The sequence below is a fragment of the Perissodus microlepis genome, chromosome 18 (genome assembly GCF_051167445.1).
Source record: "Perissodus microlepis isolate ML-2025 ecotype Zambia chromosome 18, ASM5116744v1, whole genome shotgun sequence".
Lineage (NCBI taxonomy): Eukaryota > Metazoa > Chordata > Actinopteri > Cichliformes > Cichlidae > Perissodus > Perissodus microlepis.
The window spans coordinates 34,932,523-34,952,708 of record NC_140478.1 but is presented as its reverse complement, the minus strand read 5'-3'; the positions used below and the strand labels follow the sequence as shown (position 1 = coordinate 34,952,708).

General features: G+C 39.0%; 2 protein-coding genes across 2 annotated transcripts; both read right to left on the bottom strand.

Annotated features, from left to right (window-relative positions):
- Positions 1–1,369: 1,369 nt before the first annotated feature.
- On the bottom strand, positions 1,370–8,584 carry LOC146368788 (STARD3 N-terminal-like protein). The gene is made up of 8 exons (XM_084911266.1): positions 8,385–8,584; positions 5,204–5,281; positions 4,989–5,066; positions 4,600–4,653; positions 3,957–4,074; positions 3,292–3,387; positions 2,340–2,407; positions 1,370–2,259 (listed from the first exon to the last, which is right to left on the bottom strand). The coding sequence occupies exons 1-7, from the start codon at positions 8,535–8,537 to the stop codon at positions 2,343–2,345; spliced, it is 642 nt and encodes a 213-aa protein (XP_084767392.1). The 5' UTR covers positions 8,538–8,584; the 3' UTR covers positions 1,370–2,259; positions 2,340–2,342.
- A 6,053-nt stretch (positions 8,585–14,637) lies between these two features.
- On the bottom strand, positions 14,638–16,799 carry LOC146368787 (tripartite motif-containing protein 16-like). Its single transcript, XM_084911262.1, has one exon. It carries the CDS (start codon positions 16,741–16,743, stop codon positions 15,076–15,078), a length of 1,668 nt encoding a protein of 555 aa, XP_084767388.1. The 5' UTR covers positions 16,744–16,799; the 3' UTR covers positions 14,638–15,075.
- Between the last annotated feature and the right edge of the window lie 3,387 nt (positions 16,800–20,186).

Genomic DNA, 20,186 nt, shown 5'->3' with positions numbered 1-20,186 from the left:
TCATATTGTAAGGAACCCAATGCAGAACTATGTTGGAGAAAATGTGGGGGAATAGGAGACGATTCACATATCTTTTGGGACTGTCCAATAATTCAAGGTTTCTGGATAAGAATCAAAGAAGAAACAGAGAAAATCCTACAAGTAAATACTGCACTGAACCCCACCATATTTCTCTTGGGAGTTATACCTAGAGAGAGGTATACCATAGATGAAAAATATATACTGATAGCTAGGAAAAGGATAACTGTGAAATGGAAACAAACTCACCATCCATAACTCAATGGAAACAGAGACTGAAAAGAGTTCATACAATGGAAAGAATGACAGCAAGCCTGCAACTGAAGGTGGAGATCTTCCACCAGAGATGGATGTGTGGCCAGATACTTGGGTGAATGAACACGAACTTTGGAACATTGTAATATAAAGCTATAAATCTCCCCTACGACATGTCATTATATTAATCGTGGTGTTTTTTTTCCTCTCTGTCTTATGTCAGAGAATGTTAATATGTTGCTTGTTTTTTTGGTTATTGCCACAAAAATTACTAAATAAAAAGTCCCCCCAAAAAATTAGTTTGATCTTATTTAATGAATAAAAAATGCATTAAATTAAACAAAGGTTGAGCTGTATTTTATGGATGGAGCATGTTGACAATGCTTGCTTAGCAAAAAACAAACAAAAAACCCCCCAAAAATTTAATCTAATCTAAACCCAAACTGAGATAAAAATAAAACATTTCAAGACATTGAACTTGGAAAACTAAACTAAAAATAGGGGGTAAATCTTTATTTTTAGTGATCTCTCTACTGATTTTCATAAATGTTCCCTCTGACATTTGGCCTCCATATAACAATAATAATTTAAAAGCCTAAAAGTAACTGAAACTACTAAAAACTAAACTGAAAGAAGAAAATTCACTCTGGAGACTAACTGACACTAAACTGACCTTAAAAAGTCAAAATGGAATGAAAAATAAAAACTAGAAAATTCGAAACTAATAACTCTAGTAAAAGGTCACCTCCATCTTTTATCTACAGTCCATGTATTCAGTAGCATGTCTTCTTTAAAAAATAAGGGTTAATCTTTATTTAATTCAATAAATGTAATTAATATATTACACACAATTAAAATAAAAGTCCCCCATTCAGAGTCTGTTCACCTTAATTAAGACTAGTAATTTGGCTTAAGAAAAATAGAGATGAAAAAGTTTTTATAAAGGAATATTTTTTTTAATAAACAGCTGACATTACCTGAAACAAACTGATATTTTCACATTTTATTTATTCATAAGGATAATTTATGTCTAAGTTCTTATTCTGTTGATCTCTTTAAGGTCAACGTTTGACATAAACAATTAAACAAAACCACATAACCTTTAACATTTTAATGATTCTGTTATACAGACGGGCTTTTCTTTAAAAAAGAAAAAAAAGAATAAACATCCACTGAGCTTGCAAAGCATGCATGAAGATATGTACATTTCCATTAGAACGTTTCCCCGCCCGTCACAGCAGCTTTCGAGAGCAGCGTCCCTTCTGTTCAGTGCACTAAACCCAAATCTCCGAGTGTACATGCTGCACGTTTATGGCTCGTTTTCTTTAACACACAATCCTTCACTCGTTTCAAAACAAACAGTATCGTTCACATCTCTATATGTTACCTTAATATTCTTTCATGCACATTTTTAAGACATTGAAGTAATCATAAACATCTCTAAGAGTCTGACTTTCTCTTTCTGCTACAGTCTGGTCTGCAGGCTCAATACTGGCTGAACAATCCTTTCTGTGGCATCCATGAGCTTATTTTCCTTTGCAGTGACACAACCGAAGCATAAGAAAATGATCACAGAATTATAAGTAAACATTATGCTGGAAATAAGACATTAACACTCTGTTTTTTAATTGAAAGTGTATATATTTTTTTTTAAGTTTTAAAATGAATGTAATGTTTTGAATTATGGATGGATACTGATAAGGATGTAATGATTTATTTCTGATAAATCTCTTGTAAGGTCTCGAGTTCCTTAAAGGTGGAGAAACAAAACTCATACAGTAACCAGAGTTCATGACACTGAAACTTTTAAGTGGCACTTTCCCGGTCGCGGTGTACGTGCAGAAGGCTGATATCAGAACGTGAGCTGCATTTGTGGATATGAACAAATACAAACTAAAATGGCTGAAGGTGTAAGGCAGAAGTTTTCCCCTCAGTAGCACAACGCTGGAGGACCCAAAAATCCCTCCATGTTCAGGATCGGCGATCCTGTGGAGAAATAAAACAGCACATCAGACTAATACTGTGGATACGAATCCTGACTGACGTCTGTCATTACGTATTCTTACCTGTTAAGTCACTTGTGTAATGAGCCCTTTTTCAGGTTCGTGTTTATCATCCAGCTCCTCGTCAGAGTCTGAGCACGAAAGGGAAATCGGTCAGCGTTTTTATAGAAACACCACAGAAAATTTAGGATGATAAAAGAACGGTGGAGCCAGGATTTTAACTGCCAACCTTCAGATTAGAAGACGACCCCTCTGAACCCGGACGGCTCAGGTATTCATGCCAACTAAATGTATTATCCTTAAAGACATTAATGGCATCTACAACTGCTTAATAGCAGATGATGCCCTTCGCTCTTATTTTGAAAATTCAGCCACTGATAACCAGCCTGACAATTCCTGTCTTGTCAGGTTTCATCATTTTTAAATTTTCTTGTTTATTGACCTGTGTGAAACAACTGAGGCGCGCTTGTCTTAATCCGTCTGCAGGAGGCTGCAGGTTCAAAGCAGCTGCAGGAGTCTGGTGTGAGAATAAACCTTCACTTTTAATTCTTCACATTTTACAGAAACGGGAATTATTTTTGTATTTTGTGTTATCGACTGCAGCTCTGCTTCTGCTCTGGAGAGTGTCTGTGTCTGCAAAGGATGGGCCCACCCATTGTATGGAAGGCTCACTGCAGAGGCAGCTGAGTAATTGAATTATTTTCTAAGCAATAAGATGTCTGCAGATGAAAAAGCTCCTTTCACTGTGCAGTGAAACAAATACTGAAGGAGCTACGCCACTCATTTCTGGGTGTGAAGTGCAAAGCTGGAAATCTAAAAACTCTAATAATAATAATAATAATAATAATAATGACAATAAAATGAACTGTATATCTTCATATTTTGTGTCTGTACGCTCATTTAAATGGGAATGAAGAGTCAGAATCATCAGACTGAGCAGTCTGAAGGAGCGACAGCTGAAGCGAGTGTGTCGGGTGTGTTTGGGTTTGTCTGATGTCAGTGGGAGGAAACAGACCTGCCAAAGACTCTGGCGGAGAGTAGAACTGCCCATCAGATAAAGGACCTGGACCCAGGAGAGGAGCCCTACTTGTATCTATGATGGACCGATGTTCTGAAACACAGAAGGATGAAGGAAGCAGGAATAACTGCATCAGCAGGACATCAATGAGGTTAAAATAACATAACAGTGGTGAAATAACTTTCATTTATCAGGTGAGTAAACACATTTGCAGATGTTGTTCATGGCATATAATTATTAATAATTACAGGTAAACTACCTGTGAAATAGCAACAGGAAGCTGATGCATTACGCTTTTTACTCTAACATTATAATAAATAATTATAATATTAACTTCTTATCCCATGATCTTTTATTTGAAATAAAACAACTGAATAAAATTACTCAGTATGTAGCTTTGAATGTTCACCAACAGGTGGCAGTGTTTCACCAGAGCGTCTGCTGCTGTTCTTTATCGTTTTCTTGTTTCTTTTTCATTCTCCACTCAGAGGCTCTTGAGTCATAGTACTTGTTTTTTCACATTCTTTTGCTAACTTAAAGGAAGGTTTTAAAAGGAACCTGTAAGGTAAACGATCTGTTGACAGAGATCACAGCAGCGACAGCAGCAGTACTGCAACAGTAATGAAGGTGCCTTTTTTATTATTAGCTCAATTGAGACTCACTGTTTTCGTCTTCGATCTCCTGAGGCAGGACCTTGAAGTCGAGCAGCCACGTTTCTATCCAGGCCAGAACGAAGGAGATGATGGGCAGCAGGTACCCAAAGGCCCCCTGACTCAGCAGCTACACAAGAAACACACACGTCCCAATATGAATACGTAATTCTACACAAAGCATACAAAATCTGACCATTTAAAATTTAGAAGGTGCAAAAACAAATATTTATTATTGTTAAGCAGCAGCAATTACAGGTTTTCCTGTACAGGAAGGAGATAGTTTGCTTCACTTCCTTAAATCCTCATGTATGCATCGCCATCGGGGAATATGGAGCAAAGACTGCAGAGGAAAATTAACTCCAACAACAAACTGTCCTCTAAGAGGTTTTTGTGTGTGGACATTGACACCAATACTAAAATAAATAAAGATATTATTAGAAGTAAAAAACTAAAGTCAGTGCAACATTTTTGTTACAAATAATGAAAATATTAGATGTTGTCAGGTTTCTTAGATCAAAGCTTTAAGTACCACCCTGTTTTCTGAGGTGCTGTTAAGGTGTGTGTGTGTGTGTGTGTGTGTGTGTGTGTGTGTGTGTGTGTGTGTGTGTGTGTAGGAGTGCAGACAGTTAGGAATTGTAAAGCTTTTTCTTACCTTCGACAAAATGACTTTAGCAATCAGGAAAGCACAGCTGACTGCAGTGGTGATCTGCACAAAGACAGAAAACATCAGAAATGCTCATGCTCTTATTTTTGCTAATATTTTAAACAGAACCCCTTTTACCTGAAAACATCCTCATGTTAATGGTCTTTAACTCTCTAAATATACTGAATATAATGAAGTGAAATGGAAAAATCACAGAATCACCCTGTAACAAACACTGATGCCCCCTGAAGACATATTTAATGCACAGAAACAAGAATTAGTGCATCCTCCTGCCAGACACTTCACTGTGCACCCAACAATGTGAGCTCTTGCTGGGCAGCGCCCTCTGCTGGCGCAATTACAGAAACACTGTTGTGGCGTACAGCCTTAAAACCTACCGCGATGGCCCACCAGTGACGAAGCTTGCAGACAGCGTAGGCCAGGATGAGGACGGCAAACCTGAAAACTGCCAGCAGCTGAGGGAGGGGAGGAAGGTGAAGGTGGCACAGAAGGAGGAGAGAAACAAAAAGGAAGGAAAAAAATAGTGAAAAAAACCCCCACATAAAATAAATGATATAAAGTTGATCATTTAAAGCAAAAGAAAGAACCTTACAAAGATGTCGAAGAAGGAGGCGTGGTAGTCGTAGTGCAGGACTTCTTGTTCCAGCCGATTCTGAATGCCGCCGTTCACCTGACAAACACAAACAGCTCATCATGATAAATACTCTGAATGTTAAAGTTAACCCTGACACAACTGAGGCTAAAATGACCTGAGTGAGGCAGTTATATTTTTTGTTACTAGAGGAATATTTTTTGTAAGTTTATTCCATCTAAAATAATAATCATAAGTTTTAATACAACACAAAAAACATGAGAAGTTGTAGGATTCAAATAAACATTTGGGGTTAGGGCTGTGCGATGACCAAAATCTCATATCCTCATGTAAGACATTTCTCATCCTGATAACGATGTATATGACAAAAAAGGGCTTTTTATGTAAACTCTATGAATCTTGGGCAACCCGACTTGTGTGAAGTGTTTTCAGCTGGGTGTCGTGTACCTGGAGCCGAGTGTTTTGACCGGTGCATGAAACTATATGTAACGGCCACCATGTTCTTTGTATTTATTACACGGCGTGCTGCGAGGAAAAGCCTGTTCTAACGTTTGAGTCTAAGGTTTATTTTGAGCACCTGACGGCTCTTTTTTGCTTCTCATCTGTAAACTCTGTCAACAACCTTTCACGTGATTCTTGCGTAGGTGGTAGAAGAGGTTTGTCGTGTTTGAGTCTGTGGTGGGAACCGGTTTGCGGCATAATTTGCATAGTAGAGTTTTCTGGTCCGTGTCAGACTTTTTATAACCAAATCATGTCCATGCTACAGGGGCCGGCCCTCATTAGGAATAAGGTCCTCGTTTTGTTTCGACTAGTCCTTCTGTTTGGAGCTACCTGGTTCTGCCTCATATTCACTGGCCATGCTGGTATTCTCTGCGCCCCGATGGAAAAACGTTGCCGTAAACAGCTTATTTTGGAAACCACGAAACAAACGATAGCGTACAATTTGAAACGATGAGGACGACTGACAATAATGTAACGGCTTCCTCCCGATTAATGGTTAACAGACCTGTTTTTAACAAGTCAAATAAGATAAAATAGTAAAACATGTAAACAGGCAAACTGAGCAGGAACCGTATTAATGTGTGCACAAGATTAAAAAACTTTTTTTCTGTAGTTCATAAACTCTGTTTGTTTGTGGTATCTAAATGCACCCTTACAGGAATACGTTTGATAATTCTGCTGACTTTATCCATCTCTTATCGTGATGGCATTTTAGTAACATTTTTTACTAAATGTTCCTTCCGGCTTTTTTCAGATGTGACATTTACAGAAAAAGCAACAACGCTGAGTAACATCTTCAAAAAGGAGAGAGACAGAGTCCACTCGGCTTAATTAATGATTGCTGTCATCTAAGAAGATAAACATGTGCAGAATAAATTAAAACTTTCAGTCAAATACTGTAAACAGTTCAGAGTCCTGGAGGACACAAACACTGTTCCAACAAGCTGGACACTTCAATACTGCAGCACGAGCCTGTAAATTCTCCATTAGTTTAAATCAGCAGACCCTGAGATCACGGTTCAAAGCAGAAAAAACAAAGATCGGCACCCTGCACATACTGCAGCATTTCAGTAACTAAAAACCAGAAAAGTTCCTGCAAGAGCTCCTCCTAAACTGCCACCATGATAAAAGAATAGAAACAAACAGATGTATGTTTTTGTTTTTATCTGGATGGGTTAACAACACTGCCGTTTGGGATGTTAAAGACAAGAAATTCTTTCCTTTTAAAACAAAGCATGGATGTAATTTGATAAAGTTAGTTAGCTTTCTAACACTCCACCTAACTGGACTGAAGCCCTCAACAGAGTCCATCTGCAGAACCTGCACCATGTCAAGAACTGGCTTCTGTACCTCTATATGAAGCTCACCAAGAGCAGAACGAGGATAGCTGCCGCAAACTGATGTGTAAGACGGTGGATTTGGAGCTCAACCACCACTGGATGAGATACTCACTGAAAAGGCAGCTGGTTTTATTACTCAATGATTTGTTGTTACAAAGATAAAAATTGTGAACAGGAAGAAGTAATGGTATTACTTCTCCCTTGTCACAAGAAGTCACCACAGCAGGTAGATGCCTTTCCTGAACCAAACCCAATGGGATAAGCGTCTCCTTCTGGGATCTTTCACCTGGTAGGCGAATCACTGTAAACCACGATACCAACTAAACCACTTGATAGTTTAGTTAAGAAAAAGTCTGTACAGATAAGGAACGTGCATTCTTCACCAGCTTTAAACCTTTGTTCACATGTAATGCCATATTCCACACTTTGCTATCAGTTGTGTACAAATCGGTGGCTACTCATGAGTTCCTCTGAACTTTCATACAACTGAGCTCAACAAACAATAACTGTCAGTCAGCAGAGGAAACTCATTTTTCCTCCAAAGTGATTCAGTGCATCAGAAATCTACGGTGTGTTTATTTTTGTTATTCAGTTCATCTGTGCCATATCGGACCGCAAGACCCTACAGCGGATAGTGGGAACAGCAGAGAAGATCATCGGGGTCTCTCTCCCCTCTATTGAGGACATCTACACTACACGCTGTATTCGCAAAGCCACCAGCATTGTGGCCGATCGGCTGGTCCTGGAGGAACGTTGTTTCGTTTCACTGTGAACTAAATGTATATGGTTGAAGTGACAATAAAAGCCAACTTGAAATTGAACTTGTGCGTCAAGCTGACTGCTGTTAATCGTACCGATCAGGCACAAAAGTAAAAGCAGATAGGAATGATGCTGTCAATCCGAAAGTCCACCACAAGCTGAAAGAAACAACTCTAAATGCTCTAAAAGAACAATAAATGTTTTTCCACAAAAAAGCAAAACCAAAGGCTCTGAGCCTGGCCTTTTAACGGCTTCACTTACTTTGGAGTTTTTTTAAAAACTTCAATACTAGCGTTTTATCTTTCCTGACTTTGTTTAACTTTACTTTTAAATAACCCTTTAATCTCTGGGAAATAATAAAATCATCTTCAGTTTTAGTTTTTTCTTGAGCAAAATACATAGAAGACAGCAGATGCATCCAATAAATTTCTCCCGAGTAGGCTGACTCAGTCAAAAAGGCTCACTGTCTGGTGATATATCTTAATCTCGTGTGGTTTTACATTGCTGTAAAAACTTTATTACTACAGATATCTAATAAAAAAACAAAACTGCTGTCACAGCCACTACAAACACAGACTTACATTGAGTTCTATGATCCAGAGCATGGTGATGAACAAGAGGTCAAAGGTGACAAAGAGGCAGAAAGTCCTCCTCACATCCGAGATGCATTTCTTCTCTCCGATGTCGTACGCCTCCAATCTCACAGAAACGGCCGGGGAGTTGACAGACCCCATGCCTGTTCTGACAGGGATCTGTGAGTAGCTACCGCTGCTCTTATATGCATTCCTGTTATTTGGTGGTGGGGGCAAAAAAAAAAAAAGAGAGCCTCTGTACCCGAGTCTTGGGTACAGCCTGAGCTCTGTGTTCTTTTGAGCTGAAATGGAGAGGCTTTGATCAGTGGATGAGCTCGATGGCGGTTCACTGTCACCTGGATCATGATTGGATGCTCATGTTTATAGTTTTATCTTTCTTTGTAAAGTCAGCTGTTCTGCTGCTCTGTATGTGATTGGTCAGATGCCCCCAACGCCACCCCTTTCATGTAAACAGGCTAGTAGCTAAAATGGGAAACCCTGGGTTACCTTATAGAGTTGATAACTAGCGTCATGTGATCACTTAGTCTGATTGACAATGTTGGGATAAGTTAATCAAGATAACAGAAAGATTTCTTGAGTATGATGAACAATGAATTTAACTCCTAAATATGACTTCCTAACACAGAATGTGATGACGTCATACGCTTTGTACTTTGATGTGTGGTGATTGGAAGTGTCTGTGTGGTGCAGCCTGGACAGACCAGACCAGCTGCACCACACAGACACTTCAAACCTCACCCGAGGACAAAAAGCACAAGAACAACAACAAAAAAAGAAAGAAAACAAACCTTAGAAACATGCAGGGTTACAGGAGAAGCCAGTCGTGCAGAGGTGAGCCTGTGCGAGTCTGAATTTAACTCCTATTTATGACTTCCTACCAAAGAATGATGATGGGAGAATTTGGATTTATTTATTAACAGATTTATTACGCATTAGTTTTATGGGTCTGTTCCACTTAAGGTCAGATTGGTGTCTATGAACCAAAATGAGTTTCACACCAAGACTAAACTCGTGTCATGGTTTGCATTATGCAGTGGTTACAGTGGTGACACTTATTAGACTCTGAAGTCTGTGCACCAGTTTTTCAGGGTCCTATAGGTGCAATTGTTGCGACCACTGTAAATGTGACACCATCACAGAAAAATTGTATAAAATCAGAAGAAGAAAGAGAACTCTAATATGATGGCTGCACACCAGCTGGATCATTATAACAACATCACATCACATGAGTAACTTCAACATGACGAGACTTCAAGGACTCCAACAATGTTCATACAGTGAGGATAAATAATGTTTTTTATTATTTATTATAAAAAGGACACAATATAGATATATAAAATGCAGCCAGAACTCCAATAACTAACATGTCCATTAATTTGACATGTTGGTTTATATATAATTTCTTTTTCTCTCTTAGCTTTTCAGCTCCACATTTTTGCCATTTCTTCCACACTCAACTCTTTTCTACAAGCTGAGCACACAGTGAAGGTAGGGGAGGGCTGGTGGCATTAAGAGATTTGATTGGGCAATCTAGGGGCCAGTTAGTTCTTTCCTTTGGTGAAAGTTGGGCTCTTCAATTCAGCATGGTACAACTCCAAAGATTCTGCAACATCAAACCCTCTGTCTGCTAATATTACATCCAGTTACAAGATGAGCTTCCCGACCCCCTGAACTACGGATGCCCTACATGACTGTTAGGACAACTTATGTATTGCAAGTATGCAGTACTAAGAATAACTTGATGTTTCTGACTTTGCATTATGAATTGTTTACCCACTGACAAACATTTCAAGTTCTACTAAATTAAAAAACAATTTGTGGTAACCTGATTATGATTCAAAAAGAATAATTAAAAACACAGAACTGGAGAAACTTTCCAACAACTTGAAGTGCAAAAACACTGAGGTGCAGATGTTAAAGCAGCAACTAGAGAAAACAAACAAAGACCTGCAGTGTACACTTCAAGAACTCGAGAGAAGTCAGCAGCTACAAGACGCACACAACAAATTACAACACAGTTATACAGAGATGCACGAGGCAAAGCTTATGCAGGAGGCCAAATGTAAAGAACTGAAAGAAAGGCTCGAAGAAAAACAAGCCAAATTAGAAGAAGTGGAGACAACATGCAGGAAACTCGAGAAGGAAAATACACAAACAATTGATGAGTTACGAACCCTCATCCTAGAGAAAAAAGTGCTCGTGGAAAAGATGATGGAAAAGAAGAAAAAACGCTTCCGCTTCTTCTGGAGAAAGAGCACTCCTGCTTTTTCTACTTTTTCTACTTTTCCTTCTGCTGATGTCACCCCGTCTTCCTCCTCCACCGTTGCATCGTAATTTTCACCTTAACTCCTAACACCTGTCCCATCTCCCCCCCCCCCTTTCTCTTTCACCCTCACCCCCCAACCAGTCCCGACAGTTGACTGCCCCCTCTAGAGCCTGGTTCTGTCATAGGTTTCTTCCTTTAAAGGGAGTTGTTCCTATCCACTGTCGCACCCAGTGCTTGCTCAGAGGGCATAGTTGGGGTTCTCTCTCCTCTATCTCTTTCCTCCTTTCTATCCCTTTCCTTTACCCTCTTCTTTACCCCCCACCCCTCCCCCCTTTTCTATTCCCCCGCTTTTCTATTTCCTTAATAATTTAATAATAAACACAATTGGCTACATTTTAAATGTGTCTGATCAACGTCTTCATTCAAGAATGAATTGTCTTTCTCACGGAGTCATGTGTATTTTGTGTTTTCCTCGGGCTGGTGATCCCCGCGGTCGTTCAGCCCCGGAGTCCAGAGTTTTAGTGTTTTAATCACATTTAGTGTTACATTTCAGATCACCACAATAGGATATCCATAATTTAGGATTCAGGCATTTGTTTTAGTTCAATATCGTAATCATTCTATGACTGAGTAGTTTACAGAACCTTCAGTCTGCAGCAATAACTTCTGTTGGAGCTATTTGTTCTTATTTTTTATTATTTTGAAATTAGTTAAAGTTTGTTGTTAGTTTACTTATATTTTGGGGTTTATTTACAAGTTTATTTGTAGGTTAATATTTCTTTCAATGTTTTGTTTGTTTGATGTTACCTTGTTAAATTAGTCAGTAAAAGCTGTAGGGCCATTTTGTTTCTATAAATAAAGACACTGGTATAGGACCAGCATGCACTGGGGTGAGCCTATGGTTTTTTACTAGAGCAGGAGAAGCAGCAGGAAGTAACTAAAAATGGATCTTCTTATTGCTTGCCAAACTGGATAAAATAAACCATAAAAACGCAACTTTAAAGTTTGGACAGTGGACTTCTTTTGCCTGCATACGAAATATTATCTCAGTGCAGCAGTGGCTTGTGGACCTTTAACTGTGGGATGTTTGGTTTGTCAAACAAAAGGAATTGCCACTACAAAAAGTAAAAAACCTGCCCGTGGACAAAGGAATAATCCTTCATTAATGGATATGTTGGATATATGGATTTCAAGGATCACCGTCGAACTCGAATAAAAGTTACTGGATCGTCTGTAAGTACTCCAGACGGATTTGATGTTGAAGCCTGGATCAACATGTCACTCGTTCATCAAAGCTGGTGAGTGATAATATTGTTTAAGCCGTAAAGGAAAACGGTGAAGCTATTGGAGTTTAAAGACATTATTTCACTACAAAGACTGATGAACTGAGTTTTGATGTACTAAATTTGTGCATAATAGGATCACTAATTGAAACATGCCAACGCCCTCTGTGGAAATGTTTGTTCACTGCAATCATGTTTGCGCTTTATGCTATGGATTCTCAGTGTGCTGTGCATCTTTATAATGTTTGAAATAATCCAAGAGGACAATAAAAATGTCGGATATTAAGAGTAAACAAGAGAGTAAACAAGAGGATGACACTCAGATGCAAGCAGAGAAAAGAAGCATCAAATTTACGCCAAAAGGTTTGGATTTGTATATAAAGACATGCCAAGAAAAGCGGAGTTCAATGTGTAAGCAAGCATCTAAGTACATGGCGAAAATTTAATGACCTCACATGAGAAGGTTAAGGAAGTGTCTTCGGAATTTGGGAAGTTTATTAAATGCTATCAAGATGCAAACGCTTTGCAAGAATCCTTTTTAAGTTTGCCACTGCCAGAAGATGAAGTGAAAAGGCAAAGCGCACATTTTCAGTCTAAGGTGACAGCATTCTCTGTTTTTATGGACAAAGTAAAGGTTTGGTTGCAGCAAGCAGGCGAGCCGTATACTGAACAAAGCAATACTGCTCTTAATGATCAAGCTGTTGAAAGTTTGGATGAAATAAATCCTGAAGACAGTGTCTCTAATATCTCAAGTGTAAAGCCACCTTCGAAAACATTGTCACAGCAAAGTCGAATTTCATCAACATCTTCCGCACGCATTAAAGCTGCGGCTGACAAGGCAGCGCTCATGGAGCGACTCGCTGCATTAAAGAAAAACATTCTATTGAAGCGCAAGAGGAAAAACTGAGAAAAGAAAAGGAGAAATTATCCTTGGAAACAGAGTTGGCAGCAACTAAGGCAAAGCTTCGTGTCTTAAAAATAAACTGAGTTTGTAGCTCTGAGCGTTCTGATGGAATGAACTCTTATTTTGAAAGAGGGCACGTACAAGAAGCGCCTAATTTAAATCCTTGTGCTGATACATTTGTTCCGGCAGAAAGAGATTACTCTGGTACAAATTCTGCATCTGAATCACAAGTAATCATACCTAGACAAAGTCAAAACCAACATCAGGTGGATGAGGTGATGGTAAAAGTTGATGATTCAGCTCAAGTGACGCAGCAAACACAGCCTCAGTCTCCTACTTTGACTGAGAATTGCACGAAGGAGATTGTCAATATTATGCAAAAACAAAATGACATCACTACTTTGCTTGTAAAACAAAACTTATCTTCTGTCCTTCCAGCTAGAAACATCCCTATGTTTGATGGAGACCCTTTACAGTACAGATCATTTATGAATGCCTTTGAAAATGGAGTGGAAGCTAAAACTGATAACTGGAGCGACTGTTTGCATTTTTTAGAGCAGTTCACTAGGGGGCAGCCTAAAGACTTGGTGCATAGTTGTCAGCATTTACCTCCTGAGCAGGGCTATTCCACAGCCAAATATCTTCTTGAAGAACATTTTGGGAACGGAAATAAAATTGCCTCTGCATAGATGGAGAGGATTGTGAGTTGGGCACCTATTAAAAGTGAGGATGTGAAAGGTCTACAGTCATTCTCTCTTTTTCTTCAAGGATGTTCGAATCTAACACAGCAAGTTGTTTATATGAAGGAGTTGGATTTGCCCTCAAATATGAGAATGATTGTTATGAAACTTCCATACAAATTGAGGGAAAAATGGAGAGTTGTTGCCTATGAACTGCAGGAACAAAATGGTCACAGAGCAGTGTTCACTGATCTGGTTGCCTTCATAATAAAACAGGTGAAAGTAGCATAAGATCCAGTGTTTGGCAACATCCAAGACTCACAATCTGGAAGCAGCTTTAAAGTTTCAAGTTCCACCAAGCAAAGAAAAAAAGGAAGTAGTTTTGCCACTAATGTCAGTACGGTTCCAGGAGTCAAAACTCAATCAACTGGAAGCAGAACAAATTCCACTGTTCTGCATAGTTGTTTGTTTTGTTCACACAGCAATCATTTACTAGAGAATTGTAAGCAGTTTAAAGCTAAAATGCATCGAGATAAGTTGACTTTTATCAAGGAAAGGGGAATTTGTTTTGGTTGTTTAAAAGTTGGTCACATAAGCAAAGACTGTAGGAGTCGTTTGAGACACAGCAGCTGAGCAAATGATCATTTCATGCTGAAGACATCCTCAGACAGAATTAAATACATACATAAACACAGCCTGGTGCCAATAACACAGCTAATGACACTGCTGTATCACTGGCTTTACTGATTAAAGACCATATCTGAAGGAAATCTTTCAACACAACAGAAAGTGACCTTTTAAACCTGCGACACTGATGCTGCATTCAAGGACCATTAAAAACATCTGAAAGGACTTAAGAACATGAAGAAAATGTGACTTGTTTCTCTGTAATGAAGCTGTTTTAGTGAAGAAAGTTGAAAGGTCACAGAGCGACTGCTGAATCTTCTGCTCTAAACATGAACTCTGAACTTTGTGATGCTTCAGGAGGAAAACTGCTTCAGTTATTCTCTCAGATTAGTTTCATATTTTCTGCATCAGATTTGAGTGAGATCCTGGAATGAAGACAGAAGAAAAGACTTTGTTCAAAGTTTGATTTATAGTCAAACCTTCCAGTTTATTCACACAATAAAACATCAACACAATATATGAATTCATTCATTAAAATCACAGTTTTTCCTCATTTCTTTGATGATTTTGACAAAAACAAACACAAACACACACACATGGTCTGCCATACTCATGAAGAGAAATGTCGACATTTTTCAATACAAATATTCCAGAAACATTTAGAGGATAGAGAAGTTTACATTTTCATGTGGAGAAATATTTTAGTAAATCAAAATGATGATGAGCAGTGATAGCCTCCATAAACAGTCACAGGAAAGATCTCCTTTAAAAACTCAGAAACATCAAGAGAACAACTAGAAGATGTGGAGGTACCACCCATAATGTTTGACTGACAGCTGATCTCTGTGCAGAAATGATGGAGAGAAAATAAAATGAAACTAAAATACAGATTTAAACCCACAATATGAAAGACTTCAGTCTATTTCACTTTAATCAACTCAGCAGTGGCTCCATAATCATAAACCCTCAGTCCAGCATAGAGCGGCTGAGTGAATGTGGTCTGGACTCTGTGGAGGAGAGTCATGGTTTCAGAGACGCTGTAGAAGGACAAAATACCTGCTCTGTGATCCAGGTACACTCCTACTCTGGAGGAACGAGGACCTGAGACAGGAGTTTGGATGTTGTTGTACCGAAATGTATAACTGTTGTTGTTACAATCTAATGACCAAGATTTGCCATTCCATCCAAAAACACATTCATTACCCCCTCCTTTTCTGCTGATATTCTTGTATGCGACTGCTACATAAACTCCTCCCCCTCTCCACTCCACCTCCCAGTAGCAACGTCCAGTCAGACTCTCTCTACTCAGGACCTGAAACCAGTCAGTGAATCTGTCTGGATGATCAGAATAAGACTGTTGTTGATTCATTAATGTTGCTTTTCTGTTCCCCTCTGATAATAACAGCTTTTTGTGTGCTGTGTTTGGATCCAGTGTGATTTCACATGAACATTTTAAGAATCCAGCTCTGGTCTTTGGCTCTGCTTGTGGATCTGACAGTAAAACATCCACTTCAGTGACTGTCAGTGAGATGTTTGTCCATTCCTCTCTCAGAATGTCCTGTAGTTTATCTCTGACCTCTGACACAGCTGCTGTCACATCCTCAAAGTAGCTCAGAGGACGGATATTGATGCTGGATGAGCCTGTAGACTCACTGAGTGCTGACAGTGAGGGGTAGTTGTGTAGAAACTGGATGTGATCCTCTGTGTGTGAGAGCTGCTTCAGCTCAGCATCTTTCCTCTTCAGCTCAGTGATCTCCTGCTCCAGCTTCTCCTGAAGCTCTTTGACTCGACTCACTTCAGTTTCCTGCTGGGATCTGATCTGCTGCTTCACATCAGAGCTTCTTTTCTGGATGAGATGGATCAGCTCAGTGAAGATCTTCTCACTGTGCTCCACTGTTTGATAAGCAGACTGATTGATGGCCTCCACCTCCTGTTGAAGCAGCTTCACATCTTTCTCTCTGTCCTGGATTCTCTGCTGGATGTTTTGTCGACTCACCTCCAGCTCTCTCTGCCTCTCAGTCCTTTCTGCTGCAGCTGAGACTGTGTCGTGGCCTTTATGTTCATCCACAGGGCAGAGATAACAGATACTCTGCTGATCAGTACGGCAGAACATCTTCATCACCTCATCATGACGAGAGCAGATGTTCTCCTGGAGCTTCTTGGAGGGCTCCACCAGCTTGTGTTTCTTGAATGTAGGTGAATCATAATGAGTCTGAAGGTGTTTCTCACAGTAAGATGCCAGACAGACTAAACAGGACTTGAAGGCTTTCATTTTTCTTCCAGTGCAGAAATCACAGGCCACATCTTCAGGTCCAGCATAGCAGTGATCAGCAGGAGCAGCTTGGAGTCCAGTCTTCTTCAGCTCCTCCACTAAATCTTCCACTAATATGTTTTTCACCAGGACAGGCCTCGCTGTGAAAGTCTGTCTGCACTGAGGGCAGCTGTAGATTTTCTTCTTTTCCTCTTCATCCCAGAAGCTTTTAATACAGTTCATGCAGTAGCTGTGTCCACAGGGAATAGTCACCGGATCCTTCAGTAGATCCAAACAGACTGAACAGCAGAATTTTGTTTGATCCATTTGATTCATGTGCTGTGCCGTTTCACCGTCTCTCAGTGGCTGTCAGACAGTTTCACTTCCTCTGAACAGAAACAACCTCTGTGCTCTGAAGGGAAACAGATCTCTGCTCTTGTTCACCTCCTACAGGAAATGAGGCTCACTAGCAACTGCATTTACACCATGTTGTTTAGACCCATCCTGATACAGACACATCTGTGAAGGGAGGCGCTAAAGAAATATTCTTACAGAGCAACCAAGAGCCAATCACATGATGCAGGGTGTGGTATGTTTGGTTACAACATGCAGTAACAAGTCTGACCCAGTTAAAGTTTAATAGTTTATCTTTTCTTGGTCCTTTGAAATGTGACAGTCAACACTCAGCGAGTTCATTTTATATTTTAGAAAGTTCGCCAAAGTTTAGGATGCTGTGATGAATAAAAATAAATGACACTTTATATTTTGACATTTTCTAATCTTAGTTCATTCTCACACTTACAGAATGATGCATGGGAACAACTGACTCCACTAAATCAAACCTATGTTCAAATGAGATTATGATCATTAAATAGTAACAAATATTTACATTTAGCAATAACAAATGCAGATCGGTCCACAGTGTTTAAAAAAACAAACAAACAAACAAACATTATTTTGTAGTTTTTCCTGTGTACACAGTCACTGTGGATTTTCAATGAAAACATCAAGATGTGCTTGAAATGCAAACTTTCAAGTTTAATTAAAGGTTTTAGTAAAATTTTGCCTGAACTGTTTAGTAATTTTTCACAAAGTGTCCATGTCAGTAATTCATTCAATTGTATTTTGTTCTTAAACTGATCCAGTAAATGTAACTTTTTCTCACCTACTTAATCGAGTATTTTAGTTGTTTAACTGTCATTATAACTAAACTGAGCATCCAAAGCTTTTCTCACTGCAGTTTTGTTGTGCAGTTATAGCAGCACTTTGAATCATCCACAGTTTTATAGAACTGTCTGTTGAATTGTTGTTTTGTTTGGTGCGATGGTTCATTTATTTAAATAATTGATGATAATTTGATATATTTGATTATTTATTACAGGTGCAAACAATTCATTTCTTCATGGTGCAAATATATAGTAGACTCAGGAGTTTAACTCAGTTTTCTTGGCCTTTGTTTATCGTTCATTTAAAATCTTAATGGGTAAAGATCATCATAATTACATATGAAATTATATGTACAAATTATATGTTCCATTACACTATTAACAGCACATATTATACAGCAAACATCAGATTCATGGATGGAGCCAGAGGCTGAATGACTGTTCAGTCCTCTTTAGGAAACAATCTTCATATGATGACAAACACGACAACAATCAGCTGTCAAACTGTACAAGAAGTTCACAGTAATGTAAAAGAAGTTATATCACTTTATTTTTAAATGTACGCACTCAGGGTCAGGACTGAAGACACTGATCGAGAAAATACTCTAAATATAAATATTCACCTAAACATTCAAAATTATTCAATTGCATGAAAAGAAATATGAACTCTCTACAATACTGGCTTCTGATTGGTTGAAAAAGCAGGTGCTGAACTTCAGAAGAGCTAAACCTGCAAAACTGTGTAAAACCAGAGTGGATGCTGCCCTCTGACCTTTCAGAAGTACGATCTTTTTATGAAGACACAGAGGCAGAGTTATTATTCATCACTTTAAAGATGATATTCGTTATATGTTCTTCACTCGTTGTCTAGTAAAGTCCAGAGAATGAGACACATAATTTCAAAACATACAGCTGCATGTTAGAGATCACAGAGTTCTTCAGTCTCATGAGAACTCATGGAGACTAAATGTCAGACACATCAACAGTAAATGTCGTTCCTCCCCCCGTGAGTTTGTGTCCTCCACACTTGTTTACACAAACATCTGAGGTTTGAACAGTGTGCAAAACCACATGTTACAAAGCTGCTGAGCTACTGAATACTGGAATATTTCATTCAATATCACCATCTGACCAAAGGACAAACACAGAGAGGATTAGAGCGCCAAACTTTGTTTCAAACTGTTTCAGATTTTAGAGGCAAAAAGCAAAATTTCTACCTGGACAAAGAAATCAAAGCAGGAGCAAAACAAGCTTTTTACATTTATTCAAAGGCATTATGTGAATGTACTCTGAGCCACAGCCTCCTAAAGTAAAGACATTTTATCATCTAAACCAGACAGAGTCATGTTTTCAGCAGTGTCTGTATCCTCCATATAGACCATGCCATGGTCCACCTAGGGTGAGCAGGTGTCTGACTTTATGTGGGACTACACAGCGCTCAGTCCTTGTTTCCCTGTGCCACACACACATTGAGCCAATGTCCAGTTTTTTTATTGACTCTAGTTTCTGTCGATCGGTAGGCCCACAAAAAAACCCTGTACAGGAAGTAGATTTCATCTCTCTGATAAAAGGAGTTCTAATCCCTGATCCTATGAGTCTGACCCAGTAGATAATATTTATATGATCATATTTATGCCTTTGTTGTTTCACAAAGGGTTAAAAACATTCACAGGTTGGACTGTGGTTCTCCTTTTAGCGTCTCTGCTGGAATTTGAACTGTGAACCTCTTAGATCCAAACTTCTGAACTGCTCATCTCACAGAGGACAAAAGGGAAGAACCCAGAATCTCTTCTTCACCTCACTTTTATACCTGCTCACCCTTTCTCCCCCCTTCCCTCAGTGGACATCACATCTTCACACTTGGGCCAATCAGGTTGTTGACATTTGATCATCTGATGTCCACCCACACCTCATCTCTCTCTCTCTCTCTGATTTACAAGATTTAACACAAAGTTTAAACTTTAAAATCACTTCATTACATTTTCTTTGTTATTCTTAACACAGAAAATTCACATTCAAAAACTTAACACAGAATAAAACAGAGTAGCCAGTAGTGGGACATGGTTCCAGCAACTCTGATGGTGACGGCCCGTTTGAAGCTGAAGCTCCGGCACATGTGTCAAAAAATCAACACACTGCTTCAGAAACGCTGTGCTGAGGCTTGGTTTGTCTGAACAGAGTCACGTGATCAATGACGTCTGAAGCTTCATTCAGCACGTCACTGCTTCAGTACCTGATTCAATGATTTATAAGGAATTGAATCATTGGTGGGATTTGTGCTGTGTTTTGGTGATTTTGTGAGAGCGAATCAGTGTGTGACATAATTATAGACATGGAGCCAGGAAGAGAGGACGCTCTGCCTGTTCCTGAATAAAAACCAGTTCATCAGCATTTCTGCTCCCAGGTCTAAAATGTACATAAGAAATATGATATACACATAATTATAATTATATAACTTATAGTATATTATATATAAACGTACCAGTCTTCTGGTTAATTACATAATCAGGTGGAGGCAGTGACCTCACAACCTCCTATAAGCTTTAAGTTAAGGTTACTTTATTTATACCCACAGGTAAATTTGCTTTACAGAACAATGATAGCATTTGGCCT

Coding starts and splice junctions, on each gene's coding strand:
- LOC146368788 (XM_084911266.1), bottom strand. CDS start 8,537: ATGGGGTCTGTCAACTCCCCGGCCGTTTCTGTGAGATTGGAGGCGTAC. Junction 5,067..5,203: donor CCTCCTTCTTCGACATCTTT/GTAAGGTTCTTT, acceptor CCCCTCCCTCAG/CTGCTGGCAGTTTTCAGGTT. Junction 3,388..3,956: donor GGAGATCGAAGACGAAAACA/GTGAGTCTCAAT, acceptor TCTGTGTTTCAG/AACATCGGTCCATCATAGAT.
- LOC146368787 (XM_084911262.1), bottom strand. CDS start 16,743: ATGAATCAAATGGATCAAACAAAATTCTGCTGTTCAGTCTGTTTGGAT.